Source organism: Megascapheus bottae, chromosome 16, assembly GCF_031878675.1.
Source record: "Megascapheus bottae isolate mThoBot1 chromosome 16, mThoBot2.hap1, whole genome shotgun sequence".
Taxonomy (NCBI): domain Eukaryota; kingdom Metazoa; phylum Chordata; class Mammalia; order Rodentia; family Geomyidae; genus Megascapheus; species Megascapheus bottae.
The window spans coordinates 32,455,379-32,480,047 of NC_143524.1; the positions used below are offsets into that span (position 1 = coordinate 32,455,379).

General features: G+C 47.5%; 1 protein-coding gene across 1 annotated transcript in view; it reads left to right on the forward strand.

Annotated features, from left to right (window-relative positions):
* The window catches only part of Ush1c (USH1 protein network component harmonin), a 43,533-nt gene extending 19,895 nt beyond the window's left edge, over positions 1-23,638 (forward strand). The window contains exons 13-26 of the mRNA XM_090349262.1: positions 1,089-1,154; positions 1,507-1,631; positions 4,435-4,508; positions 9,247-9,399; positions 10,648-10,764; positions 11,261-11,743; positions 14,600-14,719; positions 15,893-15,943; positions 18,767-18,808; positions 19,138-19,191; positions 19,509-19,608; positions 20,954-21,063; positions 22,397-22,452; positions 23,410-23,638. Of these exons, the coding sequence (XP_090205388.1) occupies positions 1,089-1,154; positions 1,507-1,631; positions 4,435-4,508; positions 9,247-9,399; positions 10,648-10,764; positions 11,261-11,743; positions 14,600-14,719; positions 15,893-15,943; positions 18,767-18,808; positions 19,138-19,191; positions 19,509-19,608; positions 20,954-21,063; positions 22,397-22,452; positions 23,410-23,638 (1,780 nt within the window). The remainder of the gene's footprint in view (positions 1-1,088; positions 1,155-1,506; positions 1,632-4,434; positions 4,509-9,246; positions 9,400-10,647; positions 10,765-11,260; positions 11,744-14,599; positions 14,720-15,892; positions 15,944-18,766; positions 18,809-19,137; positions 19,192-19,508; positions 19,609-20,953; positions 21,064-22,396; positions 22,453-23,409) is intronic.
* Positions 23,639-24,669: the final 1,031 nt, after the last annotated feature.

Consider the following 24,669-nt stretch of genomic DNA (forward strand, 5'->3'; position numbering starts at 1 on the left):
TCCACCTGACCATCCTCTGCTTCCATGTGGCTCCTCTCTCTTTGGCTAGGAGAGCCTCTGGACTTTGGATGTTGAATCCTACCATGTGCTGTATTAGGACCTTGCTTATTTTATAATACAATTCATCCAATAGCCCTGGAAGGAAAGTAGTATTAACCCATTTTGGAGGCTGAGAGGTGAAGCCAGTCACATCCAAAGCCACACAAGGCAAAGCTGGGATTCACATTCAGACAGTCTGATTCCAGTGTCTGGGCATTCTCATATGGCCACATACCTATGATTGTAAGTGTCTCACACATTACGTGGTTGAAAAAAAATGGATTTGAGAATCAACAAGGTGAGCAATTCATAAATCAGAAACTATTGCTAAAATACAAATGTGATACATTCTCAGCACTGAATACGTACTTAGAATAGAAAGATAAGAGAATATGCCCATTGTCTCTATCTCAGAATCAGCCTGGAGGGCCCACAGCTAGCAAGCAGTCTCTGGCTTTGCTCTGGATCCTGGCAGGACCCTCACTCAGCCTAAATCGCTCCTACCTTCAGTCACTTTACCCAGAACTTTGGAGGAGGGTGCAAAGATCTGGTACTTGGCTTTGATAGCATACAGAATCTCTGCCCAGAAACACCAGACAAAACCTTCCAGGAGCACAGGGTCCAGACTTTGTTGGATAGCTCCCTTGACTCCACAGGTGGTGCTGGCATCTTTGGAAGGGAGCTTTCAGAAAAACTTAAAACTGCCAGGTGCAGTGGCTCATGCCTGTAATCCTGCCTTCTCAGAAGGCTGAGATCTGAGAATCATGGTTCAAAGCCAGCCCAGGCACTAAAGACCATGAAACCCTTATCTTCAATTAATCACTAGAAACAGCGAAGTAGGGTTGTGGCTCAAGGGGTGGTAGGGCAGTAGCCTTGAGCTGAAGAGCTCAGGGACAGTGCCCAGGCCCAGAGTTCAAGCCCCATGACTCACAAAAAAAAAGAGAGAGAGAAAGAAAGAAAAGAAAAAGAAAAAACTCTTCTCATATCAGAAATGAGCCATAGGGAAGGGTTGACTTGTGTGAATTCACATGTGCCAACATGTATTTCAGAAGGAGGAAGGAGATCGCCCAGAAAGCAGCTGAGGAAAATGAGAGATACCGGAAGGAGATGGAACAGTAAGTAGCAGAGATCCATGTACATATATACATGTGTGTCTAAATGGACACAAGCATGGTTACAGGGGTGTGGATAGTCAGAGATCACCTCCAGACACGGTTTTATTAGGCCTATAGATTGTCCCTTAGTTATAGCCATCCTTTAAATTTAGTATGGCCTGTCATATCAAGGCAACTAAAGCATAGTCTTATAACTGCTTAGGCCGTGTTCTTATTCAGGTTAGAATTCCTGACTTATTCACCACATTAGAGTCATGAGGCTTGGTCTGATTGTGGTCCCCTTGAAGGCAGAAGGTGGGCCTGCCAAAGTTCTACTCTAATTACAGTTTTTGGGGTGTTTTTCTCATTTTAGGATTGTGGAGGAGGAAGAAAAGTTTAAGAAACAGTGGGAAGAAGATTGGGGATCAAAGGAACCACTCAACTTGCCTAAAACCATCACCGCTGAGCTACACCCAGTACCCCTTCGCAAGCCAAAGTGTATGTATTATGGTGGGATGGGGAGCTGGTACTGTCTTTCTAGGAACTAAAGGGGCTAGGTGGAGATATTGGTCACTGCCATATCCCCAAGTAAATAGCCATGGCTTTTTGAGCTGCATTCTATACATAGAGAGCAACCATGTGTCAGGGGCCATCTTCCAGGGACCATTTTCCTTGTCAGCTCCCAGGTTTCTGTATACAGAATAGGGAGCTGTGCAAAAGTGAAAGCATCCAATGATATGACAATCTTAGCTTGATAGGTAAATGTCCTCTTCCATCTATATTCTGAACATGACCTGGGTGAAACAAGAAAGAGCACTGGTGATCTGAGGTGATGGGTAACTGAAGTATCCTGTCATCTACATCCCAGCAGATGGGCAGTTGTCATGTTAAGTCAGGGGTGCAGACAGGGAGAGGACTATAAGATTTCACAGCAATCGTCTGCTGGCTATGCTTTGTTGCGACCTCCGTTTTCCCATCTCCTTTTAGTGGACCCTGTGTGCTCATCTCCAGTTTTCATCCAGGCCTATACTTGCTCCTTCACTGGTCATCTGCTCCCAATCAAGCTTCCAGAATGCCTCTTTAAGAGAGGCTCAAGCTGCTAGGACAGAAAGGGGTCTCTTTTCTTCATGAACTAGTAGGAGCTAGGGATCAGAAGTAAAGCAAGGGAAAGACATGGCCATCACAAATCTAGGATTCCTAGTTGAGTATTCCACTTCCAAGATGGGTTCAACTTATAATTGATAAGAGCACATGGCTCAGGTTTAGGGAACCTCCAGATGGAGGTGAAGCTGGATCTGGATCTGAGAACCAAGGCTCCCCATTTCTGTTTGGTGGCAGCCAATTGGAATGCTGGAACACGGTCTGGCTAGCTTTGGATCAAGCTTGGATGTCAAGCTTTCCAACGCAGGTCACTTAGACTAAAGAAGAGTGAACAACATCTGGATGGCTCCATTTCACCCATGCCTGGTTAGGGCAAACAAACAACTCCCAGTGTATTCATTCCTGGCAACAGGACACAGTGTCATCTTGTGCTTCTCCCAGAAGGACAAAGCACATTCTCATCAGCCACTCTATGACACTCAATATCAGCTGAAAATGTGGCCCAAGCTAAATTCCTGGTGAATATGCTGGGTTTTAGATGGGAAGCTAATTTGCTCTTACAAATGAAATAGGAGCTTCAGAAAGACAGAAATCGATTTTAATTGCTTCTCATGAAAGTAATCCGAGTCAATGTAGTACCTTCCTAGAAATTGGATCTCTGCTTCACAGCAAACACATCCTCTCAGGAAAGATGGAAAATAAATAACTTTCATTTGCTATTTATTTGGCGCTTTTAAACCAAATTGTTTCATGAACAAAAGGAGCAAGAATTTTCGTCATTGTTTGAGATGCACATATTATATTCTCAGGCAGTTCCACAAAGCCTAGTATTGATGGTGGAGTTCTCCAACTCACCTGGGGCAGTGGCTGCAGCCATCCATCTCTATATTCTCTGACAATTTAGCTCCAATTTGTAGTCCTACGAGAATCCAGAAGTATAATGAGATCTCCTAAGATCTAGCTCAATTCCTGCCTCCCATTCCCAGGAAACTGGAAATGAACAAGGCTGTGCTCCTTGATCACCTTTTAACATTGAGACCCTGTTACCCAGCAGGTTAGACCTGTAAAAGGTGCACCCTGGGTTTTAGAACAAATAAACAAAAGCACAGAACTGAGCCTGACATAAGCTCGCAGCATAAGCATGTAGATGGAACTAAGTCCCTTTTCCCCAGTCTGGCTCTCTAGGCATGCTCCTACAGTGGCTTCAAGCTCGTGTACTTGTGGTCAGCCAACAGCATTTTTCCAACCCCTCAGAACTAGCAAACACTGTCACAGAAGCCCCTAAAAGACCGTTAGTCACAGCGCAGGTCAAGAGAGTACATTAAGGACCCAGGACTTGGAGATAAGAAGGTTTAGATAAGAAATCTCCAGCCTTCTCCCCCTCCTCCCTCTCTCTTTCTCAAGGAGCCCATCAATTATCCCCTGCCCCACAGACCCATGATAGGAAGTTGAGGGGTTTCCCTACCAAATTATTAGGTAAGCCTTTGAACTCCCATTGCTTGACAAAATCGTCTTTGTTGGTTGACAAGGAAGCAACAGGGTTCCACTGTTGAGTGAATGTGATTAACATGCACCCTTCTCATGGGCCCATGGGCAAGAAGAGGTATTGAAGCCTTGCCCACAGGCAAACTTTTACATCATGTGTCAGGGCCCCAAAGAAGCCACAGTCTACTTTAGAAATAGCTAGAATGGTTTGCTATTCTCCACATACAATGTTAAAAAGTCCTGTTTTCCTAATCACACGTGTCCCATTACTTTTGGGATCTCCTCCCAAGCCTCCACCTGCTATCTGCAAATCTCAGACACTCCCCAGAGATCCAGAACCCCCAGGCAGAGAAGATGAAAGATCCGTCCTCCCCTGGCAAGCCCAGGCCTTCAAACGAGTTTAATAGTCAGGTAGTTTATTTTCCTCACCACACTGCCAACTTTCAGTCCAATGCCTCAAAATTGTTCTGTCCCTATTGAATCCGAAGCCCCTTGCCGTTCATCCATTTTACAGAAAGAGCAATTAAAGATACAGAGGTTAAAAACACTTGGTGCACCAAGTAGAGCAAGAAATTTCTGCTCTGGGCTCCTGAGCCCTGCTGCTGTCCCTGAGCTCGCAGCCACACTGGAGCCCAGGCTCCTGGAAAGCATCTCTGGCTTCTCAGTGTCCCACATCCTCTCAGTTCACCAGTTTGCTCCTCTTTTCCCCTGGTAGATGATCAGGGGATGGAAGCTGATCTCAAGCCTACAGATGACTCGGATGGAGGCATGGAGGTGCGGGGACAGCAGGTTGGCACCCCTGCTTTGCTCTCTGGCTTGGCTGCCCTGCTTGTGCTGCTTATCTCCCCAAGCGGAGTAGACACTGGCTGCAAGGGGCCAGCCTGTGATGGGGCTCTCTAGAGTCTGGGAAGCTCCTCCAACTTCCTTTGTGGCACAGTGCTATACATAAAACCTTAGGGCCAGGATATACATGGCCTGGCTGAAAAAGAATCAGTGAATAGACATATGTGCATCTGAACTGCTGGTTCAGCCCCAGTCATCCTTAGCTGCTGCTGGCCCTCTCCTCCAGGATTCCCTAGACACCTCTTAAATCCAACAACTGAGGAAGTAGTACTTGGTACAGTAAGGGGCTTCCACCAGCACAGTCTAGCACTCATGGCTAAGGATAGGCAATTATGTAAGCCAACATTCCTGATCTCAGGGCGCTCCGGTCTTGGGTACTATTCTGGTATCTTGCCCACTGGGGAAGGAAGAGATGCCATGCCTTGCTTGTCTGGCCTGTTTGGAAGCACATTTTCTTGCTGCTGCACCTCCAGAACTGCACTAGCCACTACCTCTTTCTCTGTTGAAATGGGAAGACTCACCCCTGCTGTGAGACAAGTCGGTTTTGTTCTCTCTGACAGCAGTTCTAGGCAGACACCCAGGCTTGCTTTTGTCTCAAGCCATTTCTTGGATAGATGGAGCAGTGTCAGATAGGGAAGGCTCTTTCTTTGTTTCTTTCTTTCTTTTCTACAATAGAACTTTGTGTTCAAAAACTATACATGAGTTAAGGAAAACTCATCCTTTTTTTTTTTGCCAGTCCTGGGCTTGAGCTCAGGGCCTGAGCACTGTCCTTGGACTTTCTCAAGGCTAGAGCTCTACCACTTGAGCCTCAGCACCACTTCTGGCTTTTTTTTTTTTTTTTTGGTATGTGGTACCGAGGAATTGAACCTGGGTCTTCGTGCATGCTAGGCAAGCACTTTAACCACTAGGCCAAACTCCCAGCCCCGGAAAACTCATCCTTTCACAAAGAGTTTGCTTGCTGATTTTTGGCACTGACTTTTGCAACCTCTGTCTTAAAAAGAGGCATTCCAGAACCTGGGAATTGGGGCTTTCCTCAGGTGGTACTGGGTTTGCTTTGCTCCAGATAAGGCCAGGTAAGTGGAGAGTCAGAAGATGACCTTTTGCTGTTGGATCTGCCAACACTCTATTCTTCATTTCCTAAAACCACCTTTGGGATATTCGTTGGGATGTGAACTTCTGTGGATGCTCTGGCCCATGTAAATGTACCTCATCAGTTTTTGTTCTATGTTCTTATAGCCTTTGGGTGGTTTTACCGTTATGATGGCAAATTCCCAACCATGCGCAAGGTAGGACAGTCCCGGGTGAGGCCAGTTTGCTGTTGCATTTGCTATGGGTTGTGACTTTCTCCAAACATGTCTTTTCCTGTTGACCTGGCCCATTCTCTTGGAGGGCTAGCCCTACCTACACCTCTCTGACATCTATTGGCAAGGTTCTATGGCAGAGGCTTGGTGGGACAGGTATGCCTGGCATGAGAAATGCCCAAAGACCATCAGGCTGCATGTAGTTCTGTCCCAGTTTCAACCAGCAGAGGGCAGAGTAAGGAAATTCTGATTTATTCTGTCATATAAACCCAGGGGCCATGATTGACAGCCTGTCAGACAGTGCGAAATAACAAGGTGTGATACACAGAACAAGTTATGGTATCATTGGTGCCAGATGTGGACTGGCTGTCCAGGAAGGGAATTGGTTGCATGAAGTTGGGATAGGAAGTCACAAAAAAAATCATAATAATGTCTGTGCATGCACTTGGGATTGTGCATCTTTCCATTCCTAGGGGGTTCCAGTTTTCCCTCTAAATCTTATAACACTGTCACTAGGCCCTGTAAAATGCTCTTGTCATTTGTGTCTTTCTTAATCACTTTGGCATTTGATTGTAAAAATGCCATTCTTATTATCAGTGGCTTTAACATTCGAGATGATTTGGTATTTAGAAGGCTATCAGTATAATTGGATGTTTTCATTTGACCATCTCCTCCAACAAGAAGTTTGTCCCCCAGAAACTAATGCATTAACAGCTGGGTAAACTTGATATATAACTTTTTCCTGTCTGAAAAATGGACATATCAGAAGTGTTAGGAAAATCCACCCCTTCTTTCAGAACATTCCTATATCAAACAGAAATATCATCCTTACATAGGAGCACAGGTCAGTATTTATAAAAATCAACTAAATTTAGAACATAGTTCCTCCAGAATTCTTACCCACATTATCAGTCTCAGAAAGCGCTCAGTCTTATAGGTATCTAGGCTTTTTGTGTTAGAGGTTAAATCTGTGTCTCAGATTCTTTCATTGGCTTAGACTGCTAATTCTTTTCCACCCACTGTCTGTTCAAACTCAATTACAGAGCACAACATGCACACAAACATGCACGGGATTTTACTGCAAAAATAATAAAAGGAGACAAATAAGCTTTATGTTTTCCAGGGGCTCATAACTGTGCAAATATGAAAGAACTAGAATCTTCTACACACAAATCATGTCACTTGAAACTTGCCATTGATAAAGAGGCAGGGCTAGCCTTCTCCTGTTCATTAATTCCATTATAATTCCAGAAACAGCTTATATTTTGGTGGGGTTTTTTTCATTTTTATTTCCAAAGAGAACAGTTGCCTGTAGGTACCATATTATGCCATCTGTTTCTCCTCTCAGTCTGGATCTAAAAGAAACATCTGCCATAAATTAGCTGGCAGCTACAAGGACAATACAATCACGACTCTCATACCAGCTCTAGAAATCCATCATCTCTTTGTCTTGAGCCACAGGAGAGACTTTGTTTGTCAGCAACTGTACCTCAAAGCATCCTGTAGTTCCACAGTCTATACCAACCCATGGAAAATTCATAATTCTGCTTAAGATCTCTCACTAGGACTGCTTGAACATCTCATTCAGAGCAATCCTACCACAAGAAGCCTACAGTCTTGCAGAGAAGGCAGATTCACGCAGACAATTGCCAGTAGCAGTTATGTGGATGTATTTCCTGTTCCTAGGAGACCATATTGTGAGCCACTTGCCCCTTTGCATCTACAGGAAAATTTTACTTCACTAGGGATGCGGTAGAAACTGTCTGCACTCTTACCAAGGAGCCTTGCTTTAACATCTTAGTATTGCTGGCTTCTTTCTAAACCAACCCAGTGGCCATCACTATCATGCTGGTCTCTATGGGAGGTCATGCCCTTATTCTAGCAAGCTGCCACTACACAGAATATCTGTTGCTCCTTTTGGAGAATTGCTGTCTGAACGTATAACGTTCAGACTGATTCATCTCTGACATAAGCTAAGAGCCTAGCGAACAGGCTAGGCAAAAAAGTAAGAACTCAGAAACAAAGAAAACCACTTTCTCAAAAGGTTGGTCCCAATTATGAAGCATGCCAGATGTGCATGGTAGTGGGGCAACAGGATAGGATGATTCTATCGAGGTCTATAATGACCCATTACCCCCAGCAGCTTAGTTGAAAGCTGTGTGTCCATTGCTGGGCAATCTAAATTCCTCATTCCTAACCTTGGAAGATGAAGTGATTCAGGAAATCCCAGAGCAGGACCAGGAAGACTTCTTAGAGGTGGAGGTGAACTCAGTGAACGGGGTGCTTCCTCTTATCCTAGAAATTCCCTTAGTGTTGACTCTATATCCTTTCTCCTGCATGCCAGCTCTGTGCTTCAGGCTGTGTGTGAAGGGGGCTGACCTCTTTTCTTCCACGTTCCCCTCATTCCCAACTCATCAATACTGCAATCTGGAATTCTTAGGTTTGAATCCTGGTGCAATCACTGACTAGCTATCTGACATTGGGCAAGGGATGTCACCTCCTAAGCCTTTTCTCCTACATGAGGGGAGTGCATGGTACCTACATAGAAAATAGTTGATGTAGTCTCCCATTAGCTCCTCCTGCTTCCCCAGGACTCCATGAGAGAAATACCCAGAAAATAGGGCTCCCTTTTGTGGGTCCAGTTCCAATAAGGTATATTTGCCCTTCATCTGACGCCCCAAGTCCAGTGGAACTCTGTGGCCAGTGTAAGGTGATTAGTCCTGCAGCCTCCACCCATATTGCCCAGTGCTATAGTTTCCAGTGCTAATCCTCAATTGAAGGAGCCCTGGGTTTGGACTCTCCAGATCCAAGATCCACATGGGGCAATATCTGTTATTCCAGGTCTGGATCTGTTTTTATCTCCTCTCTCCCAGGACAGTAGATCTTTGCAGAATCTCCTAGGACACCTCTGTAGTATCTGAACACATTTACCTTTCTCTTTAGATAATGGATAAGGCATGTGTCCAGAGACAAGGAAATAAATACAGGGTCTTTTATTTAGATTACACTTTGAAGTTCACAGTGCTCTTTCATGGATACTATTTCATGGGCACTGAATGAAAACCTGTGCAGCAGATATTTTTCTCTAGTTTAGAAATGAGGTGAATCAGGTCCAGAGAAGTTGAAGAATCTAACCAGTGTCACACAGCTAACTAGTGAGCCAGTTTTTCTGGCTGGTAAAAGAATATGTCTTCCCACTGTGTAAAGACAAGCCTGCTTGTCTTTAGCCTGAGTTCTGATGCTCAGTGTGGTACAGCAGAGCTAGGTCTAGCCCTCACCAGAGGGTGGTTGTCTGAGAGTCCAGTGCCCTGCTTGCTGTCCTATGCCAGTACCAACCCTACTTTGTAACCTTTATCATATTAAACAATGCTACATCTGCTCAGAAAGGAAAAGATAAGAAGAAAGCCAAGTATGACAGCCTGCAGGAGTTGAGAAAGAATAAGAAGGAATTGGAGTTTGAACAAAAGCTGTACAAAGAGAAAGAGGAAATGCTGGAGAAGGAAAAACAACTAAAGATCAACCGACTGGCCCAGGAGGTACGTGTCCTGCTCACAGGTCAAGTGACCCTGGAACCATACTGCCAGGGACCAGCTCAAGTTGTTTTCTGCAGATAGTCCAAGGATGGGCAGTGCCTCCCTTCCAGTCTGAAGAGTGAGACCCACCTTCCTACGGGGGCTGTCTAAGATCAGCTCCAAGGTTAGGTCCATGCTTGAGAATGAAGCTAGCCTACTGACTCGGGATCTAGCGGAAGGCTAACGTTTTTGCCCAGAAGATAAGTCTCAGGCTAGGCATTAACACACTGGGCTGGAAGTTTGAGTCTGCTCCTTTTACTCTGCCCCACCAAAATGAGTTGGCTAGGATTCTCTATCTTCAATGGGGTAATGAAGCTGATCTTGCTGCTCAAAGCCTCAGTCTGAGGTTAACCCTTCTGGCTGGCTGCAAATCTTCACCTAACCCTCCACTTCTATTGTCTATAGGCCTTCATTAATCTCGGGTCTCTACCAACATTTTGAGCACAGGGCCATGTTTCCCTAAGCTGACTGGGCTCTGAATATATGGGTTTAGCTAAGGCTAACCTGTTTGTGCAGATGGTAAGGCTGAGGATTTCCCCAATTAGTTTATGAGTCCGAGGCTACTCCCATCAACAGAAGGTGAATGTGTCTGAGGCTGGATCTCATTAACTTAAAAATATATCTAAGACTGTCTCCTGTCAGACATGTCCAGAGCAATCTTACTGCATAAGCAATTCTTGTTTCCAATGCCTTAACTCCCTAAACTCAAGTATTATTATTTTGGCTTTTCTTTAATGCATCTGTGAATCAGAATGCCAAGCTGATTAGATTATAAACCCAGAGAAGTCCTGGAAAATGTGAAGTGTATTAGGTCTGACGTGAGGAAGGAATTAGCTACAAAATTAACAGTAAGATTCAATTTGTGCTTCTGAAAGACAAGGCAGCCTGGAGGGGGGTAAAGATAAGTTAAACTCTTGGAATGCACAAGAAGGCTACAAAAAAATAAAAGGCAGTCTTAGAGAACTCTGAGTATTCTGGGGTTCTGCAATGTATGAGCCCCTTCTCTTGTTTTGCTTGCAAGTGCTGTTAAGTCATTTTCATCCTCATTTTCATTTCCACCTCCTGCTGGTCAGGAGGAACTAGCTTGAGTCTTGCGCTAGACAGGTGATTTCCATTACTTTCCAGTATTTTGGGGCATTTTAGAGCAGTTCTGCCACCAGATTCAAAATGTGCCCTTTGTCCTTTCCTTTTGGCACTTGTCGTGGGTCCCAGGTGTCTGAGACTGAGCGAGAAGACCTTGAGGAATCGGAAAAGATTCAGTACTGGGTGGAAAGGCTCTGTCAGACGCGCCTTGAGCAGATATCCTCTGCCGATAATGAGATTTCAGAGGTAACAGGGCCTTTCTTTCTGTAGAGAACCTCCAGCTACCTTCAGCCCCACCCTCTCCGAGGATAGCCGGAAGCATGATAGTAAACTTCACCAGCCACACTGGCACCCATTCCCACTGCCCAGGGCCCATGCCTACCAGCTCCCTCCCCATTCTCTGTGGCAGAAGGGCATATAGTCTTTTAGCTCTGGGTTTCTCTTCAGAGTTGCTATCTTGCTATAATTACTAAGAGTGCCCTTTATACACTGAAATTGTATTCCTGTCTAGAGGAGAGGCTGATTGCCTGGCTTATCATCCCCATCACTTGCGTGTCTCCTACACTTGGGTGCTCTCTACCAGCCCTGTGGGTTCATCTCGCAACCAAGTGCCTCCTCCCCCCCCCCCCCCGCCATAGTTTTTAGGGAATGGATTTCCAACTGCAACAGAAACAGATTAGAAAAGCATTATATTCCGTGCACTGTGGTGTGGACAATAACAGAACTTCCTTATTACCCCCAGATGACCACAGGGCCCCCGCCTCCCCCGCCTTCTGTGTCTCCTCTGGCCCCACCCTTGAGACGCTTTGCAGGCGGACTACACCTCCATACCACTGACCTGGATGACATCCCTTTGGACATGTTCTACTACCCCCCCAAGACTCCCTCTGCCTTGCCTGTGATGCCCCACCCCCCACCCTCCAACCCACCTTCCAAGATCCCAGCACCCCCTGTGCTTCCCTCATCAGGCCACACAAGCACCTCGTCCTCACCGTGGGTGCAGCGCACCCCACCTCCCATTCCCATCCCTCCCCCTCCATCCATTCCCACCCAAGACCTAACACCTACGCGCCCGCTACCCTCGGCTCTAGAAGAGGCACTGGGCAGCCACTCCTTCCGCACTGGGGACCCAGGCAATGCAGTGGAGGAGTGGGAGGCAAAGACCCAATGTGGGAAGCCCTCCAATTCTCCTGCCCCTGAACGGAGCTTCCCACCCACCCCCAAGGTACTCCTTTTGCTCCTTATGCTGTGTGTGCAGGCAGGAGGGGGGGCTGTTTCCCACTGTGAAGACCAGGGGAAGTCCTTTCTCATTCCATTTTCCAGTATGGACTCGCCTCCCAAGCTGCATTGTGGGCGTGTGCTGCATGTGCATGATTTCTGCTGGTGTGGGGGTCTGCGTGGCATGGAGGGTTGCTGCAGGCCTCGGGAGGACGAGTAGTCATATCTCCATTCAAATCCATGTCCTAGTCTTTGCTAGTGAGGGCTGGGAACTTGCAGTGTGGTTCTTTAAGATTCTCATCATGACTAGCCAGCTTTACCGCATGGGTTGTCATTTCTCAATATTATCCCAGAAAGCCTTGACTATGAGAAGTGACTTAACTGCAATCAAGTAGGGAGAGGGAAGCTGGGGAGAGAAGTGCAGAGTTCTTCAAATGCAGTGATGATGCTGACAAGTGTCACCTCAGTACAGTGCCCTTTGCCATGGCATTCACCAGCTACACTAGCTTAAAGCGTAGCATTTTTGGCCAACACTTGACTAAAGGAAAATTGGAGAGAGAGGGGGGCGCACTAGAAATCTCCAAATTTGCTATTAAGAGATTTGAGATGCTCTTCTTGGGTGCTGAGAGACTGAACAGTAATTTTTCCTCCCAAAGAGAGACATCGTGCTTATTAATTACTTTTTATCCAAAGACTTTTGGAAGAAGTGATCACTGTAGAAGAGCTGAAGCTTTGACTTCAGGAAATACAAAGCTCCCAGAGCCAGAGAACCAGCTTGAGTCAGAGCTGGCTAAGAATGGGAATATTGAGTATTTGGGAGTCTGGTCATGATAGCGCCTCAGCAGTGGCTGTTTTTGACCTTCCCTTTTTAGTTCCTGCTTAAGAACAAAATAACCTTCTCAGAGCATCCAGGAGAGCTCAGTGGGGAGGAAGGTGGACGTGAAGGTCCTGGCAGGCTGACAAGGCTGTGACTCAGAACTCTCTCTGGACCTCTAATGGGGGTTCTAAGTCCTGTGGGGAGAAGTCTAAGCTCCAAAGTTAATTCTGCAGTCCACTGACTGAGCTCCCGCTGGGTGCATCTTGGTCTAAAGGAAGCGGGTCTGTCACACTTCATCTTTCCAGAACTTTGCCGACTGAAGGGAAAACAGCTTCCTCTGCTATAAACCAGATACAAGCCATGTGCCGTGGCAAGGGCTCATCTAATGAGAGGTTGAAGACACCTCTTCATGGTTGAGGCCTGATGTGTTGAGCCATGAGAGCTATAATCACTGAGGATAGGAGGGAGAGCACCTCAGGAGAAGGAGCGTGAAAATAACAGAAGGAATAGCAGGAAGTCAAGACTGACTAAGCCTGAATCCTGGCTCTCCCATTCACTGGCTGGATTATTTGGGACATGTGCTGTTCCATGCTTCTGAGCCTGAGAATTCTCATCTAGAGATAGGGATCATATTTGCACATACCTGTCATGAGAATCACACATGCAAAAAGTGAATAGTAATGCATTCTAAATTGATGCTTATAAGAGTAGCACACTCACAGTAGGTCCTCAGTAGGCATTAACCATGATTATTAACAATACAAAGTGCAAATGCGCGTGAGTAAAGCCCAAAATAAGAAATTACAGCCATCTCAGCAAACTTTGAGGCAGTTGGTATTGAATACAGGGTTCTCTTACAAATCACAACATTTCCACTGTTTATTCTTAAGCAGAGGACAGGAAAGATCAAAAATCCCCCACACAAGTCATCTCTAGGGAGCTAGACCTTCACAACCCAGGCTGTCCCTGACTCAAAGACCAGGTCCTTGCTTCTGTGTCAGCACTCTGGCCCAGTTGTCATCATGAAGGGTCTACAGTCAGCCCAGCCACCAACAGCCTGCAGTGGAAACAGTCAGTTGTGTTGACTTGATATACTGACACTAGAGGCAAGGTCCAGGTCCAGATCTACTCCAGGGATCATATGCTTCTCTTATTCAGTCATCACACATGTACCGATGACTACTATCTGCCAGACACTGCACTGGGTACTGAGAACCATCACTGGACAGGCAGCCACAGTCCCTGCCTAAGACAGTCTAGTGGGAAAGACAGACAAATAGACTGACTACTGTCACACTGCTGAAGGAGTGAGGCTGAAGGGCACACAGGTGCTGTGTCAAGTTGTGAGGATGGAGAGGAAACATGGAAGATTCCTGGAGGGCAGTGATGTTCCAGATTGAGATCCAGACAGGCAAAATGGAAAGAGTAGGCACGAAGGCATAGCAACCAAGAGAGTATGGTATTTTCACAGACTGTCAGACAGTCAAGGAAAGTAGAAACACTTGTGAATGATCTCAGGGGTTCTTCAGGGGCTCAGAAGCCAGCAGGGACTTGCTGACAAGTCTGGGCATGCTATAACTCAATCAGATGCACCTTGCCCAAGATGAGCAAGTGAATTAGAAGAAAGCAGACACGTCATGTCAACTCCCCTGGATGCTGCTGTTACTGGTCCTCTTCCCAAGGCCTCCGGACACTCAGTGCCCAATTGCTGAGAATAGATAGGTTGTACTACTATATAGGAGCTGGACTGTGTGCCCCCCATGTTTGCCAAGGGAAGGTTTAGACAGTGTTCCTGAGTGACAGTGGCTGCTGGTGCTGGCTGCTGGTTCAAGTGACTGATTCCTTGCAGCTACTTGAACCATTCTTTGCACAGTAGATCTCTCATCTCTTTGTAGAAAGTCGTACCCGGGGCCTCTAGCAGAGTGGCCAGACAGGCTCCTGTGCATGGGGGTAGATTGCATGCGCATAGAAGTGTCATGGCTGATCTTGGTTTCCCCTCCCCCCATTCACAGCCTCACATGGGTCTCTCTTAAACTAACTCTGTAGACATTCTGCCCAAGCCCACAGCCTCCAAGAGGCCCTGGTGTGTCTACCATCTCCAAGCCTGTCATGGTCCACCAGGAGTCCAACTTTATCTACAGGCCAGCTGTGAAATCTGAGGTCCTGGTAAGATCCTTGGGTCCCCTCCAGTGTATTTCTAGAGAAGCAAGGCAAAGCCATCTCTCCTGGGCTCTGCTGTCCCTGTAGGGAAGTGAAATGCATGCAAAGTGAGATCAAGTATCATTTTGCAACTTATTGCCAAGCAATGAGTCCACGTGGGTGTAGTGAGTGTTGTCCTCCCCGTAGCATTCCTGTCTCCTGCCTAACTGCATTGCCTGCATCATCACCTAAAAGTGACAATGCTAAGCAAAGTGTGGTGGGTCATACCTATAATCCCAGCACTCAGTAGGTAGAAGCAGGAGAATTTTGAAGTTGTAGGCCAGCCTGGGCTTCATGATGAGTTCTAAGAGATTAAAAAAAAAGGTAAAATGACAATGTGTATAGCTAAGAGTTAGTAAGAGCAACAGCCATGTGCCAGGTTATTATGGTATCATCAAATCTTCATGATTATTCTTAATGTCGCCTGTGTTTAATAATTATGGAAACAGAAGCATACAGAGGTAAAGTAGATTGCCCAAGGCAGAGCACAAATTTACTAATCTTTCAGGCTTTAAAGCCATGGTCTTACCTACAAAGACTCTTGATGCCCTGCCCACGAGGTCTGAGTGGCATTCACGTGGGGTACCCTTGTCTATGGAAGAGGACAAAACAGGCCCACACTTTGTTTCATTTTACTTCTCACTGCTCATTAGAGCCAAGTCCTAAGAGTAGTCCTAGGGAACAGAGAGACATGTCTACACTAAGCTCCAATGGGTGTGGGATCTGGACCTCAGGGGGATCCTTTACAGTGCTCCCCTCTGATTAGCTTCCCACTTTAGGTGGGGACAGAGCCAGGCCAGAAGATTTATTTCGCTTTCAAGGAAACCCTGTCCAAATGTCAGGGCAGGTCACTCAGATACTTATTTTGAGCTTTAGCTGCCCTGGTAGCTCCTGAAAAGGCAGGGGTCATGCTCCTGAGATAGCCTGAAACATCCACATAATTCTTTGGTTCAAGATAGGCTATGTCTGCTTAACTGTGGCTGGATCACTGCTGGGGGATTGAGCTTGCCTGGATCTTAAGTCACACATGTCTCTTAGGAAGGGACTACAGCCCCAGGCAGGCAGGCCCGGGATCTGACACCAGGGGGCAGTCAAGAACTATTTTTAACATCTGGTGGGGTATTTATTTTTTCCTACCAGCCTCAGGAGATGTTGAAGAGGATGGTGGTTTATCAGACAACATTCAGACAAGTACAATGACATCTGTTGTGTGCATGGTCTTCTTCACACCCTATCCCTCCAATCTGTGCATGATTTCTTTCTCCTTGAGAGTTCCAGTCCATTTCCACCTGGCTCCAAGTGTCATTTTCCCAGCAATCTCTGACCAATACTGTGCCCCCTCTCCCCTGACAGGAGCAAGGAGAATTTTGCATCTCCTATGCTCATGTTTGAGTTAACAGAGCCCTGGAGTCCCTAGGCTCTTTTAAAGAAGAGCAGGTCAGAGGAAGCCTGCAGAGAGTCACAGAGCCCACGATGGCCTCTGGCTCTTGCTTTAGGAATAAAGAGGCTGCTTGAAGTACCCCCTTCCCACCAGCGTGGTACCTTCCTTTGCCTCTCCCCTCCCAAAAGACCACAACTTCACTGAGCCCTAACTGATGTTGAACTTCTCTCAGCAGGAAGTGGTCGCTCAGCTCAGCCATCTGCCCAGGGTGCCTGCTGGTCTCTGAGTGATGTCAGGCAGATGGGCATCCAGTTTCCCTACCTTCTGGAGCTTATGCCCAGAGCCAGCCATTGGATGGTTGGTTTTACCACCAATGAAAGAAACCCTAAGATCAAAACAGCAAACCTCACAGGCAGCCCCATGCTTCTCTAGCCTCCCCATTCCCAGGCTGATTTGACACTGGCAGGGAATTGAAGTGGCTAGGGAGGAGGGAAGCCAAGTGGGGTTGGGAAGTGGGGCCGAGGTGGGGGGTGGGGTGGAAATAAAAAGTAACTGTTCCCAAACCAGGACTACAGACAACTAATCCTTAGACCAGTGCTGTGCCAAACCTGGTTGCTAAAATTCATTATGTATATGAACTCATTTAATCTTTCAACAACTCTGGGGGACAGAGGCTATTACCACTTTCATTTTATAGATAAGAAACAGAAGCAGAGAGACTTGGAAATGCATCCACAATGATATAGCTAGTGTCAGACCCTAGATTTGGATCTAGTATTTCTTAGAAGCAGTTATCACCTGCTTCTCAAAGCACTGTCATTGAAAATAGACTTTGAAAGGCCTGTTGTTGTTTATGGAGCAAATAACCCTTAGGAAAAGACATGTAACAGAAGATTCCAAGGCTCTAGATGTGGAGTCAAATTCATGCTTGTCTACCCACTGGCGGAGTGACCTTAGGCATTTAATGCTATCTTTCTGGGTTTTAATCTCTCCATCCATTGAACAAGAAGCAGGGCTTCCTCTTTAAGGGCCAATCAGTGGGAATGGCTTAAAAAGTTTCTGAATTCAGGGCCAGGAACCTAGCCCAGTGGTAGAGTGCTTGCCTAGCATGCATGAAACCCTGAGTTTGATTTCTCAGAAAAAGCTGGAAGTGGCACTGTAGCTCAAGTGGCAGAGCACTAGCCTTGAGCAAAAAGTGTCCAAGGACAGTGCCCAGATCCTGAGTTCAAGACCCAGGACTGTAAAAAAAAAAAATCTCTGAATTCACACAAGACCTACCATCCAGCTGGCTCATCTATGAGAGATGGTTGTCAGGGTCATTGAGAAAGTGGGTCATAGCCAGGAGTGCCCAGAAGGAATGGCCGAGACATTCAGGCCCTTTACAGGAAAGGGTCTGGGCTCCAATCTTGCCTCCTGACCTCTCTTATTCATGAGCAACTGCATCCCTTGTCTTGTGTGCTGCTCCAAAACCCATAGGCTGAAATGACCCCCTATACTTTCCCCATCTCTCCCCTCCAGGCAGACTACACTTCACTGAGTCCTCAGTCTAAACTTCCTTTAGGTTGAGCCTAGGACATAAAGCCAGTGAGAGGGGGAGAAGGTGGATGTCCAGGGACCTATTTTCTAATCTGGTGTCCAGAGTTTGGCCGTTACACCTTGAGCAAGGTCTCTAGCCCGACCACAATGGTGACTACAGACTCGGGACATTTAGTGTGGTCTAGGGAACTGTGTTGAGCACAACTCTGATCAGTCTGGTGAGAAGTGTGTGGGCACCTGGCACAAAACTCTCACCTTCCCATGGGGGCTTGCTGTGGCTTTGCGGTCTTCATTTAGGCTTACCATGCCAGGTTGTGGGCCTGACTTCGTTCACTGTGGTGGTTAAGGCCTTGTGTTCTGGCTCTGCCTTCTCCTCACTGACCTCTTTCTAAATCTTTGGGGCATTGTCCCTACAGCAATCCCATCAATCCAAGGCCCCAGTTCTGTGCATCCTCCTTCCTCTCCAACTAAAAGATCAACCTGGGAAGACATCTTACCTTCTAGATCCATTAACAACTGTGCCAAAAACTGGATCAACAGAGTTTCACCACTGCCATGTCTTGCCTTTGGTGGCACTTTTTTTAACCTCCCTTGGTCACCTTGTAGCTATTTGCTCCCCAGACAGAGCATCCTCTTGCAGTTCTGGCCTGTTCTGCTGGGTCAGAGGACTGAGTGGAGAAGCCTGCCTTCATCCTCCAGGACCTGGCATGTCCTGAGTGGGGATGTGGAAGAGGTGAGGTAGGGTCTCAAAAGTCTGAGGGATGAGACTTTCTGTAGGACAAGAGCCATCTACCCAGGCTCCCAGACACCAGCTTCAAATTTTCCCCCAGTCCCCTGCTGGGGACCCCTGCTGGGGGTAGGGTCGCATGCCTCTGAATGCTTCCTGCAGCTTTTTGCTCATCCCTGAACAAGGTACTGTGGCTTTTGGGACTGCCTGTCTCCTCTCTATACCCCCATCCAGGCTACACCTGCTCCTATCCCTTCCCCATCTCTTGTCCATGGGTTAGAACTCATTTACCCTCTTTTCCTGAGCTTGTGTTTGCAGTGACCTCAGGACCACAGCTATAATATCCTAAATGCCTTCCCTTTGCTTCTAGGATTTCCGGAAATATGAGGAAGGCTTTGACCCGTACTCTATGGTAAGAGTAGTCCTGCCCCAGGCAAGTAGTCTCGAAATTGGGGAGAAAGTTCAAAAGGGTTTGATGGTAGTAGTGCATTCTGTTGTACTACCTGGAGGTTCAGGGATGACATGGGACACTTGAAAACCCCAAGGATTCCTCCAGTTGTCCCTACTTGTGAAGGCTCCTTTCAGTCAGAACTGCATGGTGTGTGTGTGTGTGTGTGTGTGTGTGTGTGTGTGTGTGTGTGTGTGTGTGTGTGCATGTGTACATACATGTTCAATGTCCCTCTTAGGGCCCAGAGCCATTTCTACCTGTTAAAGCTGCCCTATTGCTTTCCTCCCATTTAGTTCTCCCCAGAGCAGATCATAGGGAAGGATGTCCGGCTTCTACGCATTAAGAAGGTACCTGGGCAAGTGCTAGAGGTGGGGCCACCATCCTCCTCTTCCCCTGACCCCTACCTTCTCTGCTTTACCTATTCCAAGTCCCAGGGCTCTCTTTCCTGTTTCAGGGATGCCCTCCAATGCTGGGCCACTGAGCCCCAGTGGACATCTGGCCTGTTTTCCATAGCACTGCCCTGGCCTATGCCTTTTCTTTCTGTCCCTCCTTTCTTCACTTCCTTCCTTGCCTTCCCCCCCCCCCATCTCTCTCTTTTGATTGCTTGTGCCCAAATGCCTACAGGCATTTATGTGGCCCCTAAGCACTGTTTCCCTGTAACCAGGAAGGATCATTAGATCTGGCCGTGGAAGGTGGTATGGACTCCCCAATTGGGAAGGTGGTTGTCTCTGCTGTTTACGAAGGGGGTGCTGCTGAGCGGCATGGTAAGAAGAACAGGGCCATGCCTGTTTGTGGATTATGTGGTGGGAAATCTGACAGAAGCCTATGTGGCTGATAGTTGCTTAAGAGCTTCAGGTCCATCTTATAAACCATCCACCCAATTTCAGACATTACCTAAAGATATGCCATGTTGCCAAGACCTAGCATATACCAACAAAGTAGGTGCTGCCTTGCCTTCTAGTAACTCTCAGACTAATGGAAGAAACATTCATAAAGATCACCAGATCCGTGGCAGTAACAATACCACCTGCCAAGAGCTGAAGCGGAGCTGAAGAGAGAGATGGAGCTTCATGGGGGAAGGGAATGCTGGGAAGGGAAACACCAAGCTGAGACTTAATAGATAAGTGAATGCCAACCTTGTGGCAGAGGAAACAATGGCTTTCTAGAAGGACCCGCACATGGAAAGCATGTGTAAAGCCATCCAAAGCCTAATCAAACCCATACATGCTAGGCCACACTCCCAACGCCACATACTAGTCCTAAGTGCCTGGCATGCAGCTTGGTGTTGGAGCTTCGTGTGTGTTAATCAAATAGCTCCCAAAATAGGTGCTGTAATTGTTTTCATTTTTCAGCTTAGGAAACTGAGTCACAGACAGATCAAAGTGCTCCTCAAGGACCCATAGCTGGTAAAAACAACAACAAAAAAAGGAAGCAGGACTTAAATCCAGGCAGTTTGGCCAGTCGATTTACTTATTGATGCTTAAAATCTTTGGAAGTCTTGTCCCATCCCAGAGGGCCAGAGGTTTGCCATGCCCTGTGTCTCTCCCTACACACATGATATTCTTGCTTTGCCATGTCCCCTTCTCAACAAAATCCCTGTTGTTGACAAGCAAAGCCTTTTTTTTTTTTTTTGCCTGTCCTGGGTTTGGGCTCAGGGCTTGAGCACTGTCCTTGGACTTCTTTCTCAAGGCTAGCACTCTACCACTTGAGCCTCAGCACCACTTCCAGCTTTTTGCTATGTATATGGTACCGAGGAATCAAACCTGGGTCTTCGTGCATGCTAGGCAAGCACTCTACCACTAGGCCAAACTCCCGGCCCCAAGCAAAGCCTTTTTGAACCCAAGCTCAATATCTTCCTTGGCACTATTAGCCAGCATCTAAAACTCTCCAGATCATTGTTGAGGACCTCAATCACATCATGGAGGCTCTTCCATGCACTGAGTGCTGGGGCAGGGTTGTTTCTTCTTCTGTTTTCTCAGTTCATGTGAGTTTTCAGAGCCCAGGGTTGGGCCTCCTAGGCTACTCCACAATGAATCATTCTGCCAATCCCTGGGCTGGGCCACATGTCACATACAGCCCAGTTGTCCCATCACCTTTGTCTTCATACAGGTGGCATTGTGAAAGGAGATGAGATCATGGCCATCAATGGCAAGATTGTGACAGATTATACCTTGGCAGAAGCCGAGGCTGCCCTACAGAAGGCCTGGAATAAGGGTGGGGTAAGAACAAGCCCTTTCCTCTTTCCTCTGCACTTGCCTGTCTCAGATCCCGCCCTCTGTACGTAGGCCTCACTTTTGGGGTAACCCCAACTCAAAGCAGATGCCCAAGATCCAGATAACTCTTGGATGATAGCCACCAATTCCTGTCAAGCCAATGGACTAAACCTGACAGGATGGAATTCTGAGGAATAGTCATTCTTGCCCTTGAGTCCAAAATAACAATGGCACAAACCAACTCCAGAAGTGTGGGCATGACAGTCTTCTGACCTGAGAACAAAACTGAGTCTCTCCCTAAGTAGATGTATTGAATAAGAATCCAGAAAGTACTGGAAGCTACTAGAAAGTGTTAACAGACCCTAGAGAAAGGAGGGGCTGGTAATCCTCTGCTCTGTATGTACTAGACTCCTACCTCAATCAGGGCCACTGAGCAAGGTTTTCCCACAGGCTGTGCACTGCACAATCTGAGAGAGTACCCTCCTACAGACTATAGTATGAATGGTGCCCACTCGTGTTGTGCAATGCACAACCTATACAACTGTATGCAGGCAGCTGAGCCTGAGGTATTAAGCTCAGTGCCAAGGAAGCTGACCAGATGGGCCTGGGACCCACATGAAAGGATGTGAAGAAGAGAAGATGAACGGGTAACATGATGACTGCTTTTGATTGTCTGAAGGGCTGCCTTAGGGTAGAGGGAACAGAAATGATCTATGACTCTTGACAGCAGTGCTGGAGGGAATGGAAGTTGGTCCTGGGGAGAGAGATTCCAGCTCAGTCTTAGGAACTGTGACCTGGTAGATGGTCCAATGCTATATTTTGCTACTTTTCAAATGATATGGCCAAGCTCAAGGTGACAGTCATGGGCAAGCCAACCAGGGCAGTGACGCCATCAAGGAAACAAGTGTTAGTGAGCCAGAAGTCCAGCAATTTACTAGAAGAACTCTTTCCCAGGACCTACTCCAGACTTCCAGGGGCCAAGTTCATGAACACATGCTCTAAAGAAATTCTCCAGAATGAGTTGCAGGTTGCTGCCTGACTCTAGTCCACAGAAAGCATTTGAGAACTTAGTGTCATTTGTGGGCCTAGTAACCCCGTGTTGATGGTTGGGAAACCTCAGAGACTGGAAAGCCTTCTCAGACCCCCATCAAAGTATGGGGTTTATCTGGAAGCCCAGGCCAAACAGGAGGGCTCCAGCCTTATCTGTGCCTAACTTCCCCATGGGAAGAAGGCCCTGCTGGCTAACTTCAGGCCATTTGAAGGCCAGGAAGGGGAATGGAGCCCCCAGGACACGTGCGCCATCCACCCTACTCCTCAGTCACACGGCTTCTTCCCACAGGACTGGATCGACCTTGTGGTTGCAGTCTGCCCCCCAAAGGAGTACGACGATGAGCTGTAAGTGTGCTCAGACACCTGGCCCTGCTCCTGCCTCCCATCCTCCTCCAATCTCTTCTAGCTGGAAAGGAGTAGCCTCCTGCAGGCACATGACTGGCTGTAGTTATGAGTCCTAGAACATCTAGACTGAACAAGTTCTCCAACTAAGTCAGTGTTCTCAGAGCTAAGGCTGTCTTGGCCAGATTCTTTTCATATGTGAAGCCAAAGTTCAAGGTTGCAGATCAAGTACTGAGTGTGAAGTTGGGACAGAGATTCATGACTTCTGGTTCTCCACTCACACGTGTATCTCCTATACCATTATCAGATAATGGTTTCTGTATCCATCTTTCACCCTCCAGAAGGTCTTCCTGATACCTAGTGGTATTCACGATTACTGCCTCACTAGGCCACCAAGGTCCCAGGTTCTTCCCTCAAACCTATCATTCTCTGTGACTCCTTGTGAGTCTATCCATACCTGGAAGTCTTTCTCTGCCCTCTATTTCTCTTTCCTCTATCCTTCCTGTCAGTCTCTCTCCCTAGGAGTCCCTCTTCTCTTTATTCCTCCCCCTTTTCCCTTCTCCTCTTCTTCTGTCCTCCCCCATTCCCTCTCTTTTGCTTGCTTTCTGTTTCTCTTTATTCCTGGCTCTTCTTGTCCCTGCTTCTTGTCATTTCACATGCATTCTTACTTCTGTCTGTTGTTCTGTGTCTGTGACATCTCTACCCTTACCTCAACACAACATCTCTCCACCACTCCCCCATCTATCACTCACACACTCTCTGGCTACACCCTATTTGTCTGTCATGGCCATGCTGACCAGCTCTCTCTACCTGAATTCTTGCATGCCTTGGAGAAACCAAAGTCTGGAACCCAGGGTCTAGACAGGAGTCAAGGCAGGAGCCAAGCAGGAAGTGATCCGACAGATTTCTGCCTGGGAGTAACCAAGCCCTTTTGTTTCCTGCTCTGCTCTGCGTATGTAGCTCTTCTCTTCCCTCTTCTGCAGCCGAAAGTCCCCAGCCGGTCCGAAAGCTCCTTGAAGACCGTGCTCTCGTGTACAGACAAGGGTTCCTCCTGCAGCTGGAGCCCACGGTGAATAGGCAGGAGGCCGCAGGGCCCTGTCTGCCTGTGCTGCGTGCAGTGGCCATGTGCTGCCAGTGCTGTTACAGGTTCTTTGGACTGCTGATTGGAGGCGGACAAAAGGCACCCTGAAGCGCCTCCTTAGACCTACTGCCAGCCCCTCAGAAATGCTGTGGGACTCAAGGGAATGTGTAAAGCCCAAGTTAGGAGCTCTGTCTGGGGACCCGGGGTTTCTGACACATTATAGCCCCTGGAAGTTCCCCCTCCTTGGGTCACACACAAAGCACCTAAATGAGCAGCGTGATGCTGAGCACAGTTCTCTGTGGGTACTGACAGTGCCAGGACCTGGTCATGCTGGTCTGGGAAAAGCCACAGGAAATCCAGCCTGATTCTCCTCTGGAGGTGCCACCCTTTCCCATAAGTGTTGCCTATGTGTGGGCATAGCCAGGGCCATGCACAGGTCCTGAAGGCTAGTCCAAAGAACCAGGGTTGGTAGATTCCATTGGTTCCTGTCCCGTTGTGTTCTGCTGTGACCTGATACTTGCTCAGCGCACACTTTCTTCTGCTTCTCCTTCCCTGGATCCATGTTCTCTATCTGTGGGACTCGCTGTGCCAGCTTTGGTGTGTTGTCCACCTTGTGCCCCTAGCTGTGAAACTGGGATTGGATGTGGCAGCTGATGGCCTCTGCGACAGACTCCATCTTGGACTTGTAGTCTTCTCTGTTGCAAGTTTCCCAAAACATTAGGGCCTCATGTCCCCAGGACAGTGAGCCTGCTGTGTCGTGGCTTCTAGGGTGACCTAAGTGGCCCTATGTTTTTTTGTCACCTGTTCTTGGCAAAGGACCACCCCCCTCTTCTTTCTGGACTTCTGCATCTCCATCCCAGATGTTCCTTCTGCTTTCTCCCTGGCCTCTTGTGTGCTGTGGCTGTGGTTGGTGTAGAGCCTCTTAGGGCCACACCATGAGGGGACCCCAGAGGTTGGCAGGGCTTCATGCTGCCAGGACGGGAGTCCCATCGGTGGGACCTCACCCTCCAGTAAGCATCACCCACAAGGTCTGCACCCACCTCATCTGTGTTCTCTTCTCTGCAGGACCTTCTTCTAAAGTCCAGTGAGAGAAACCAAATTCATCCTTAGCTCTCAATCCTTGTCCTGAGCCCAAAGCC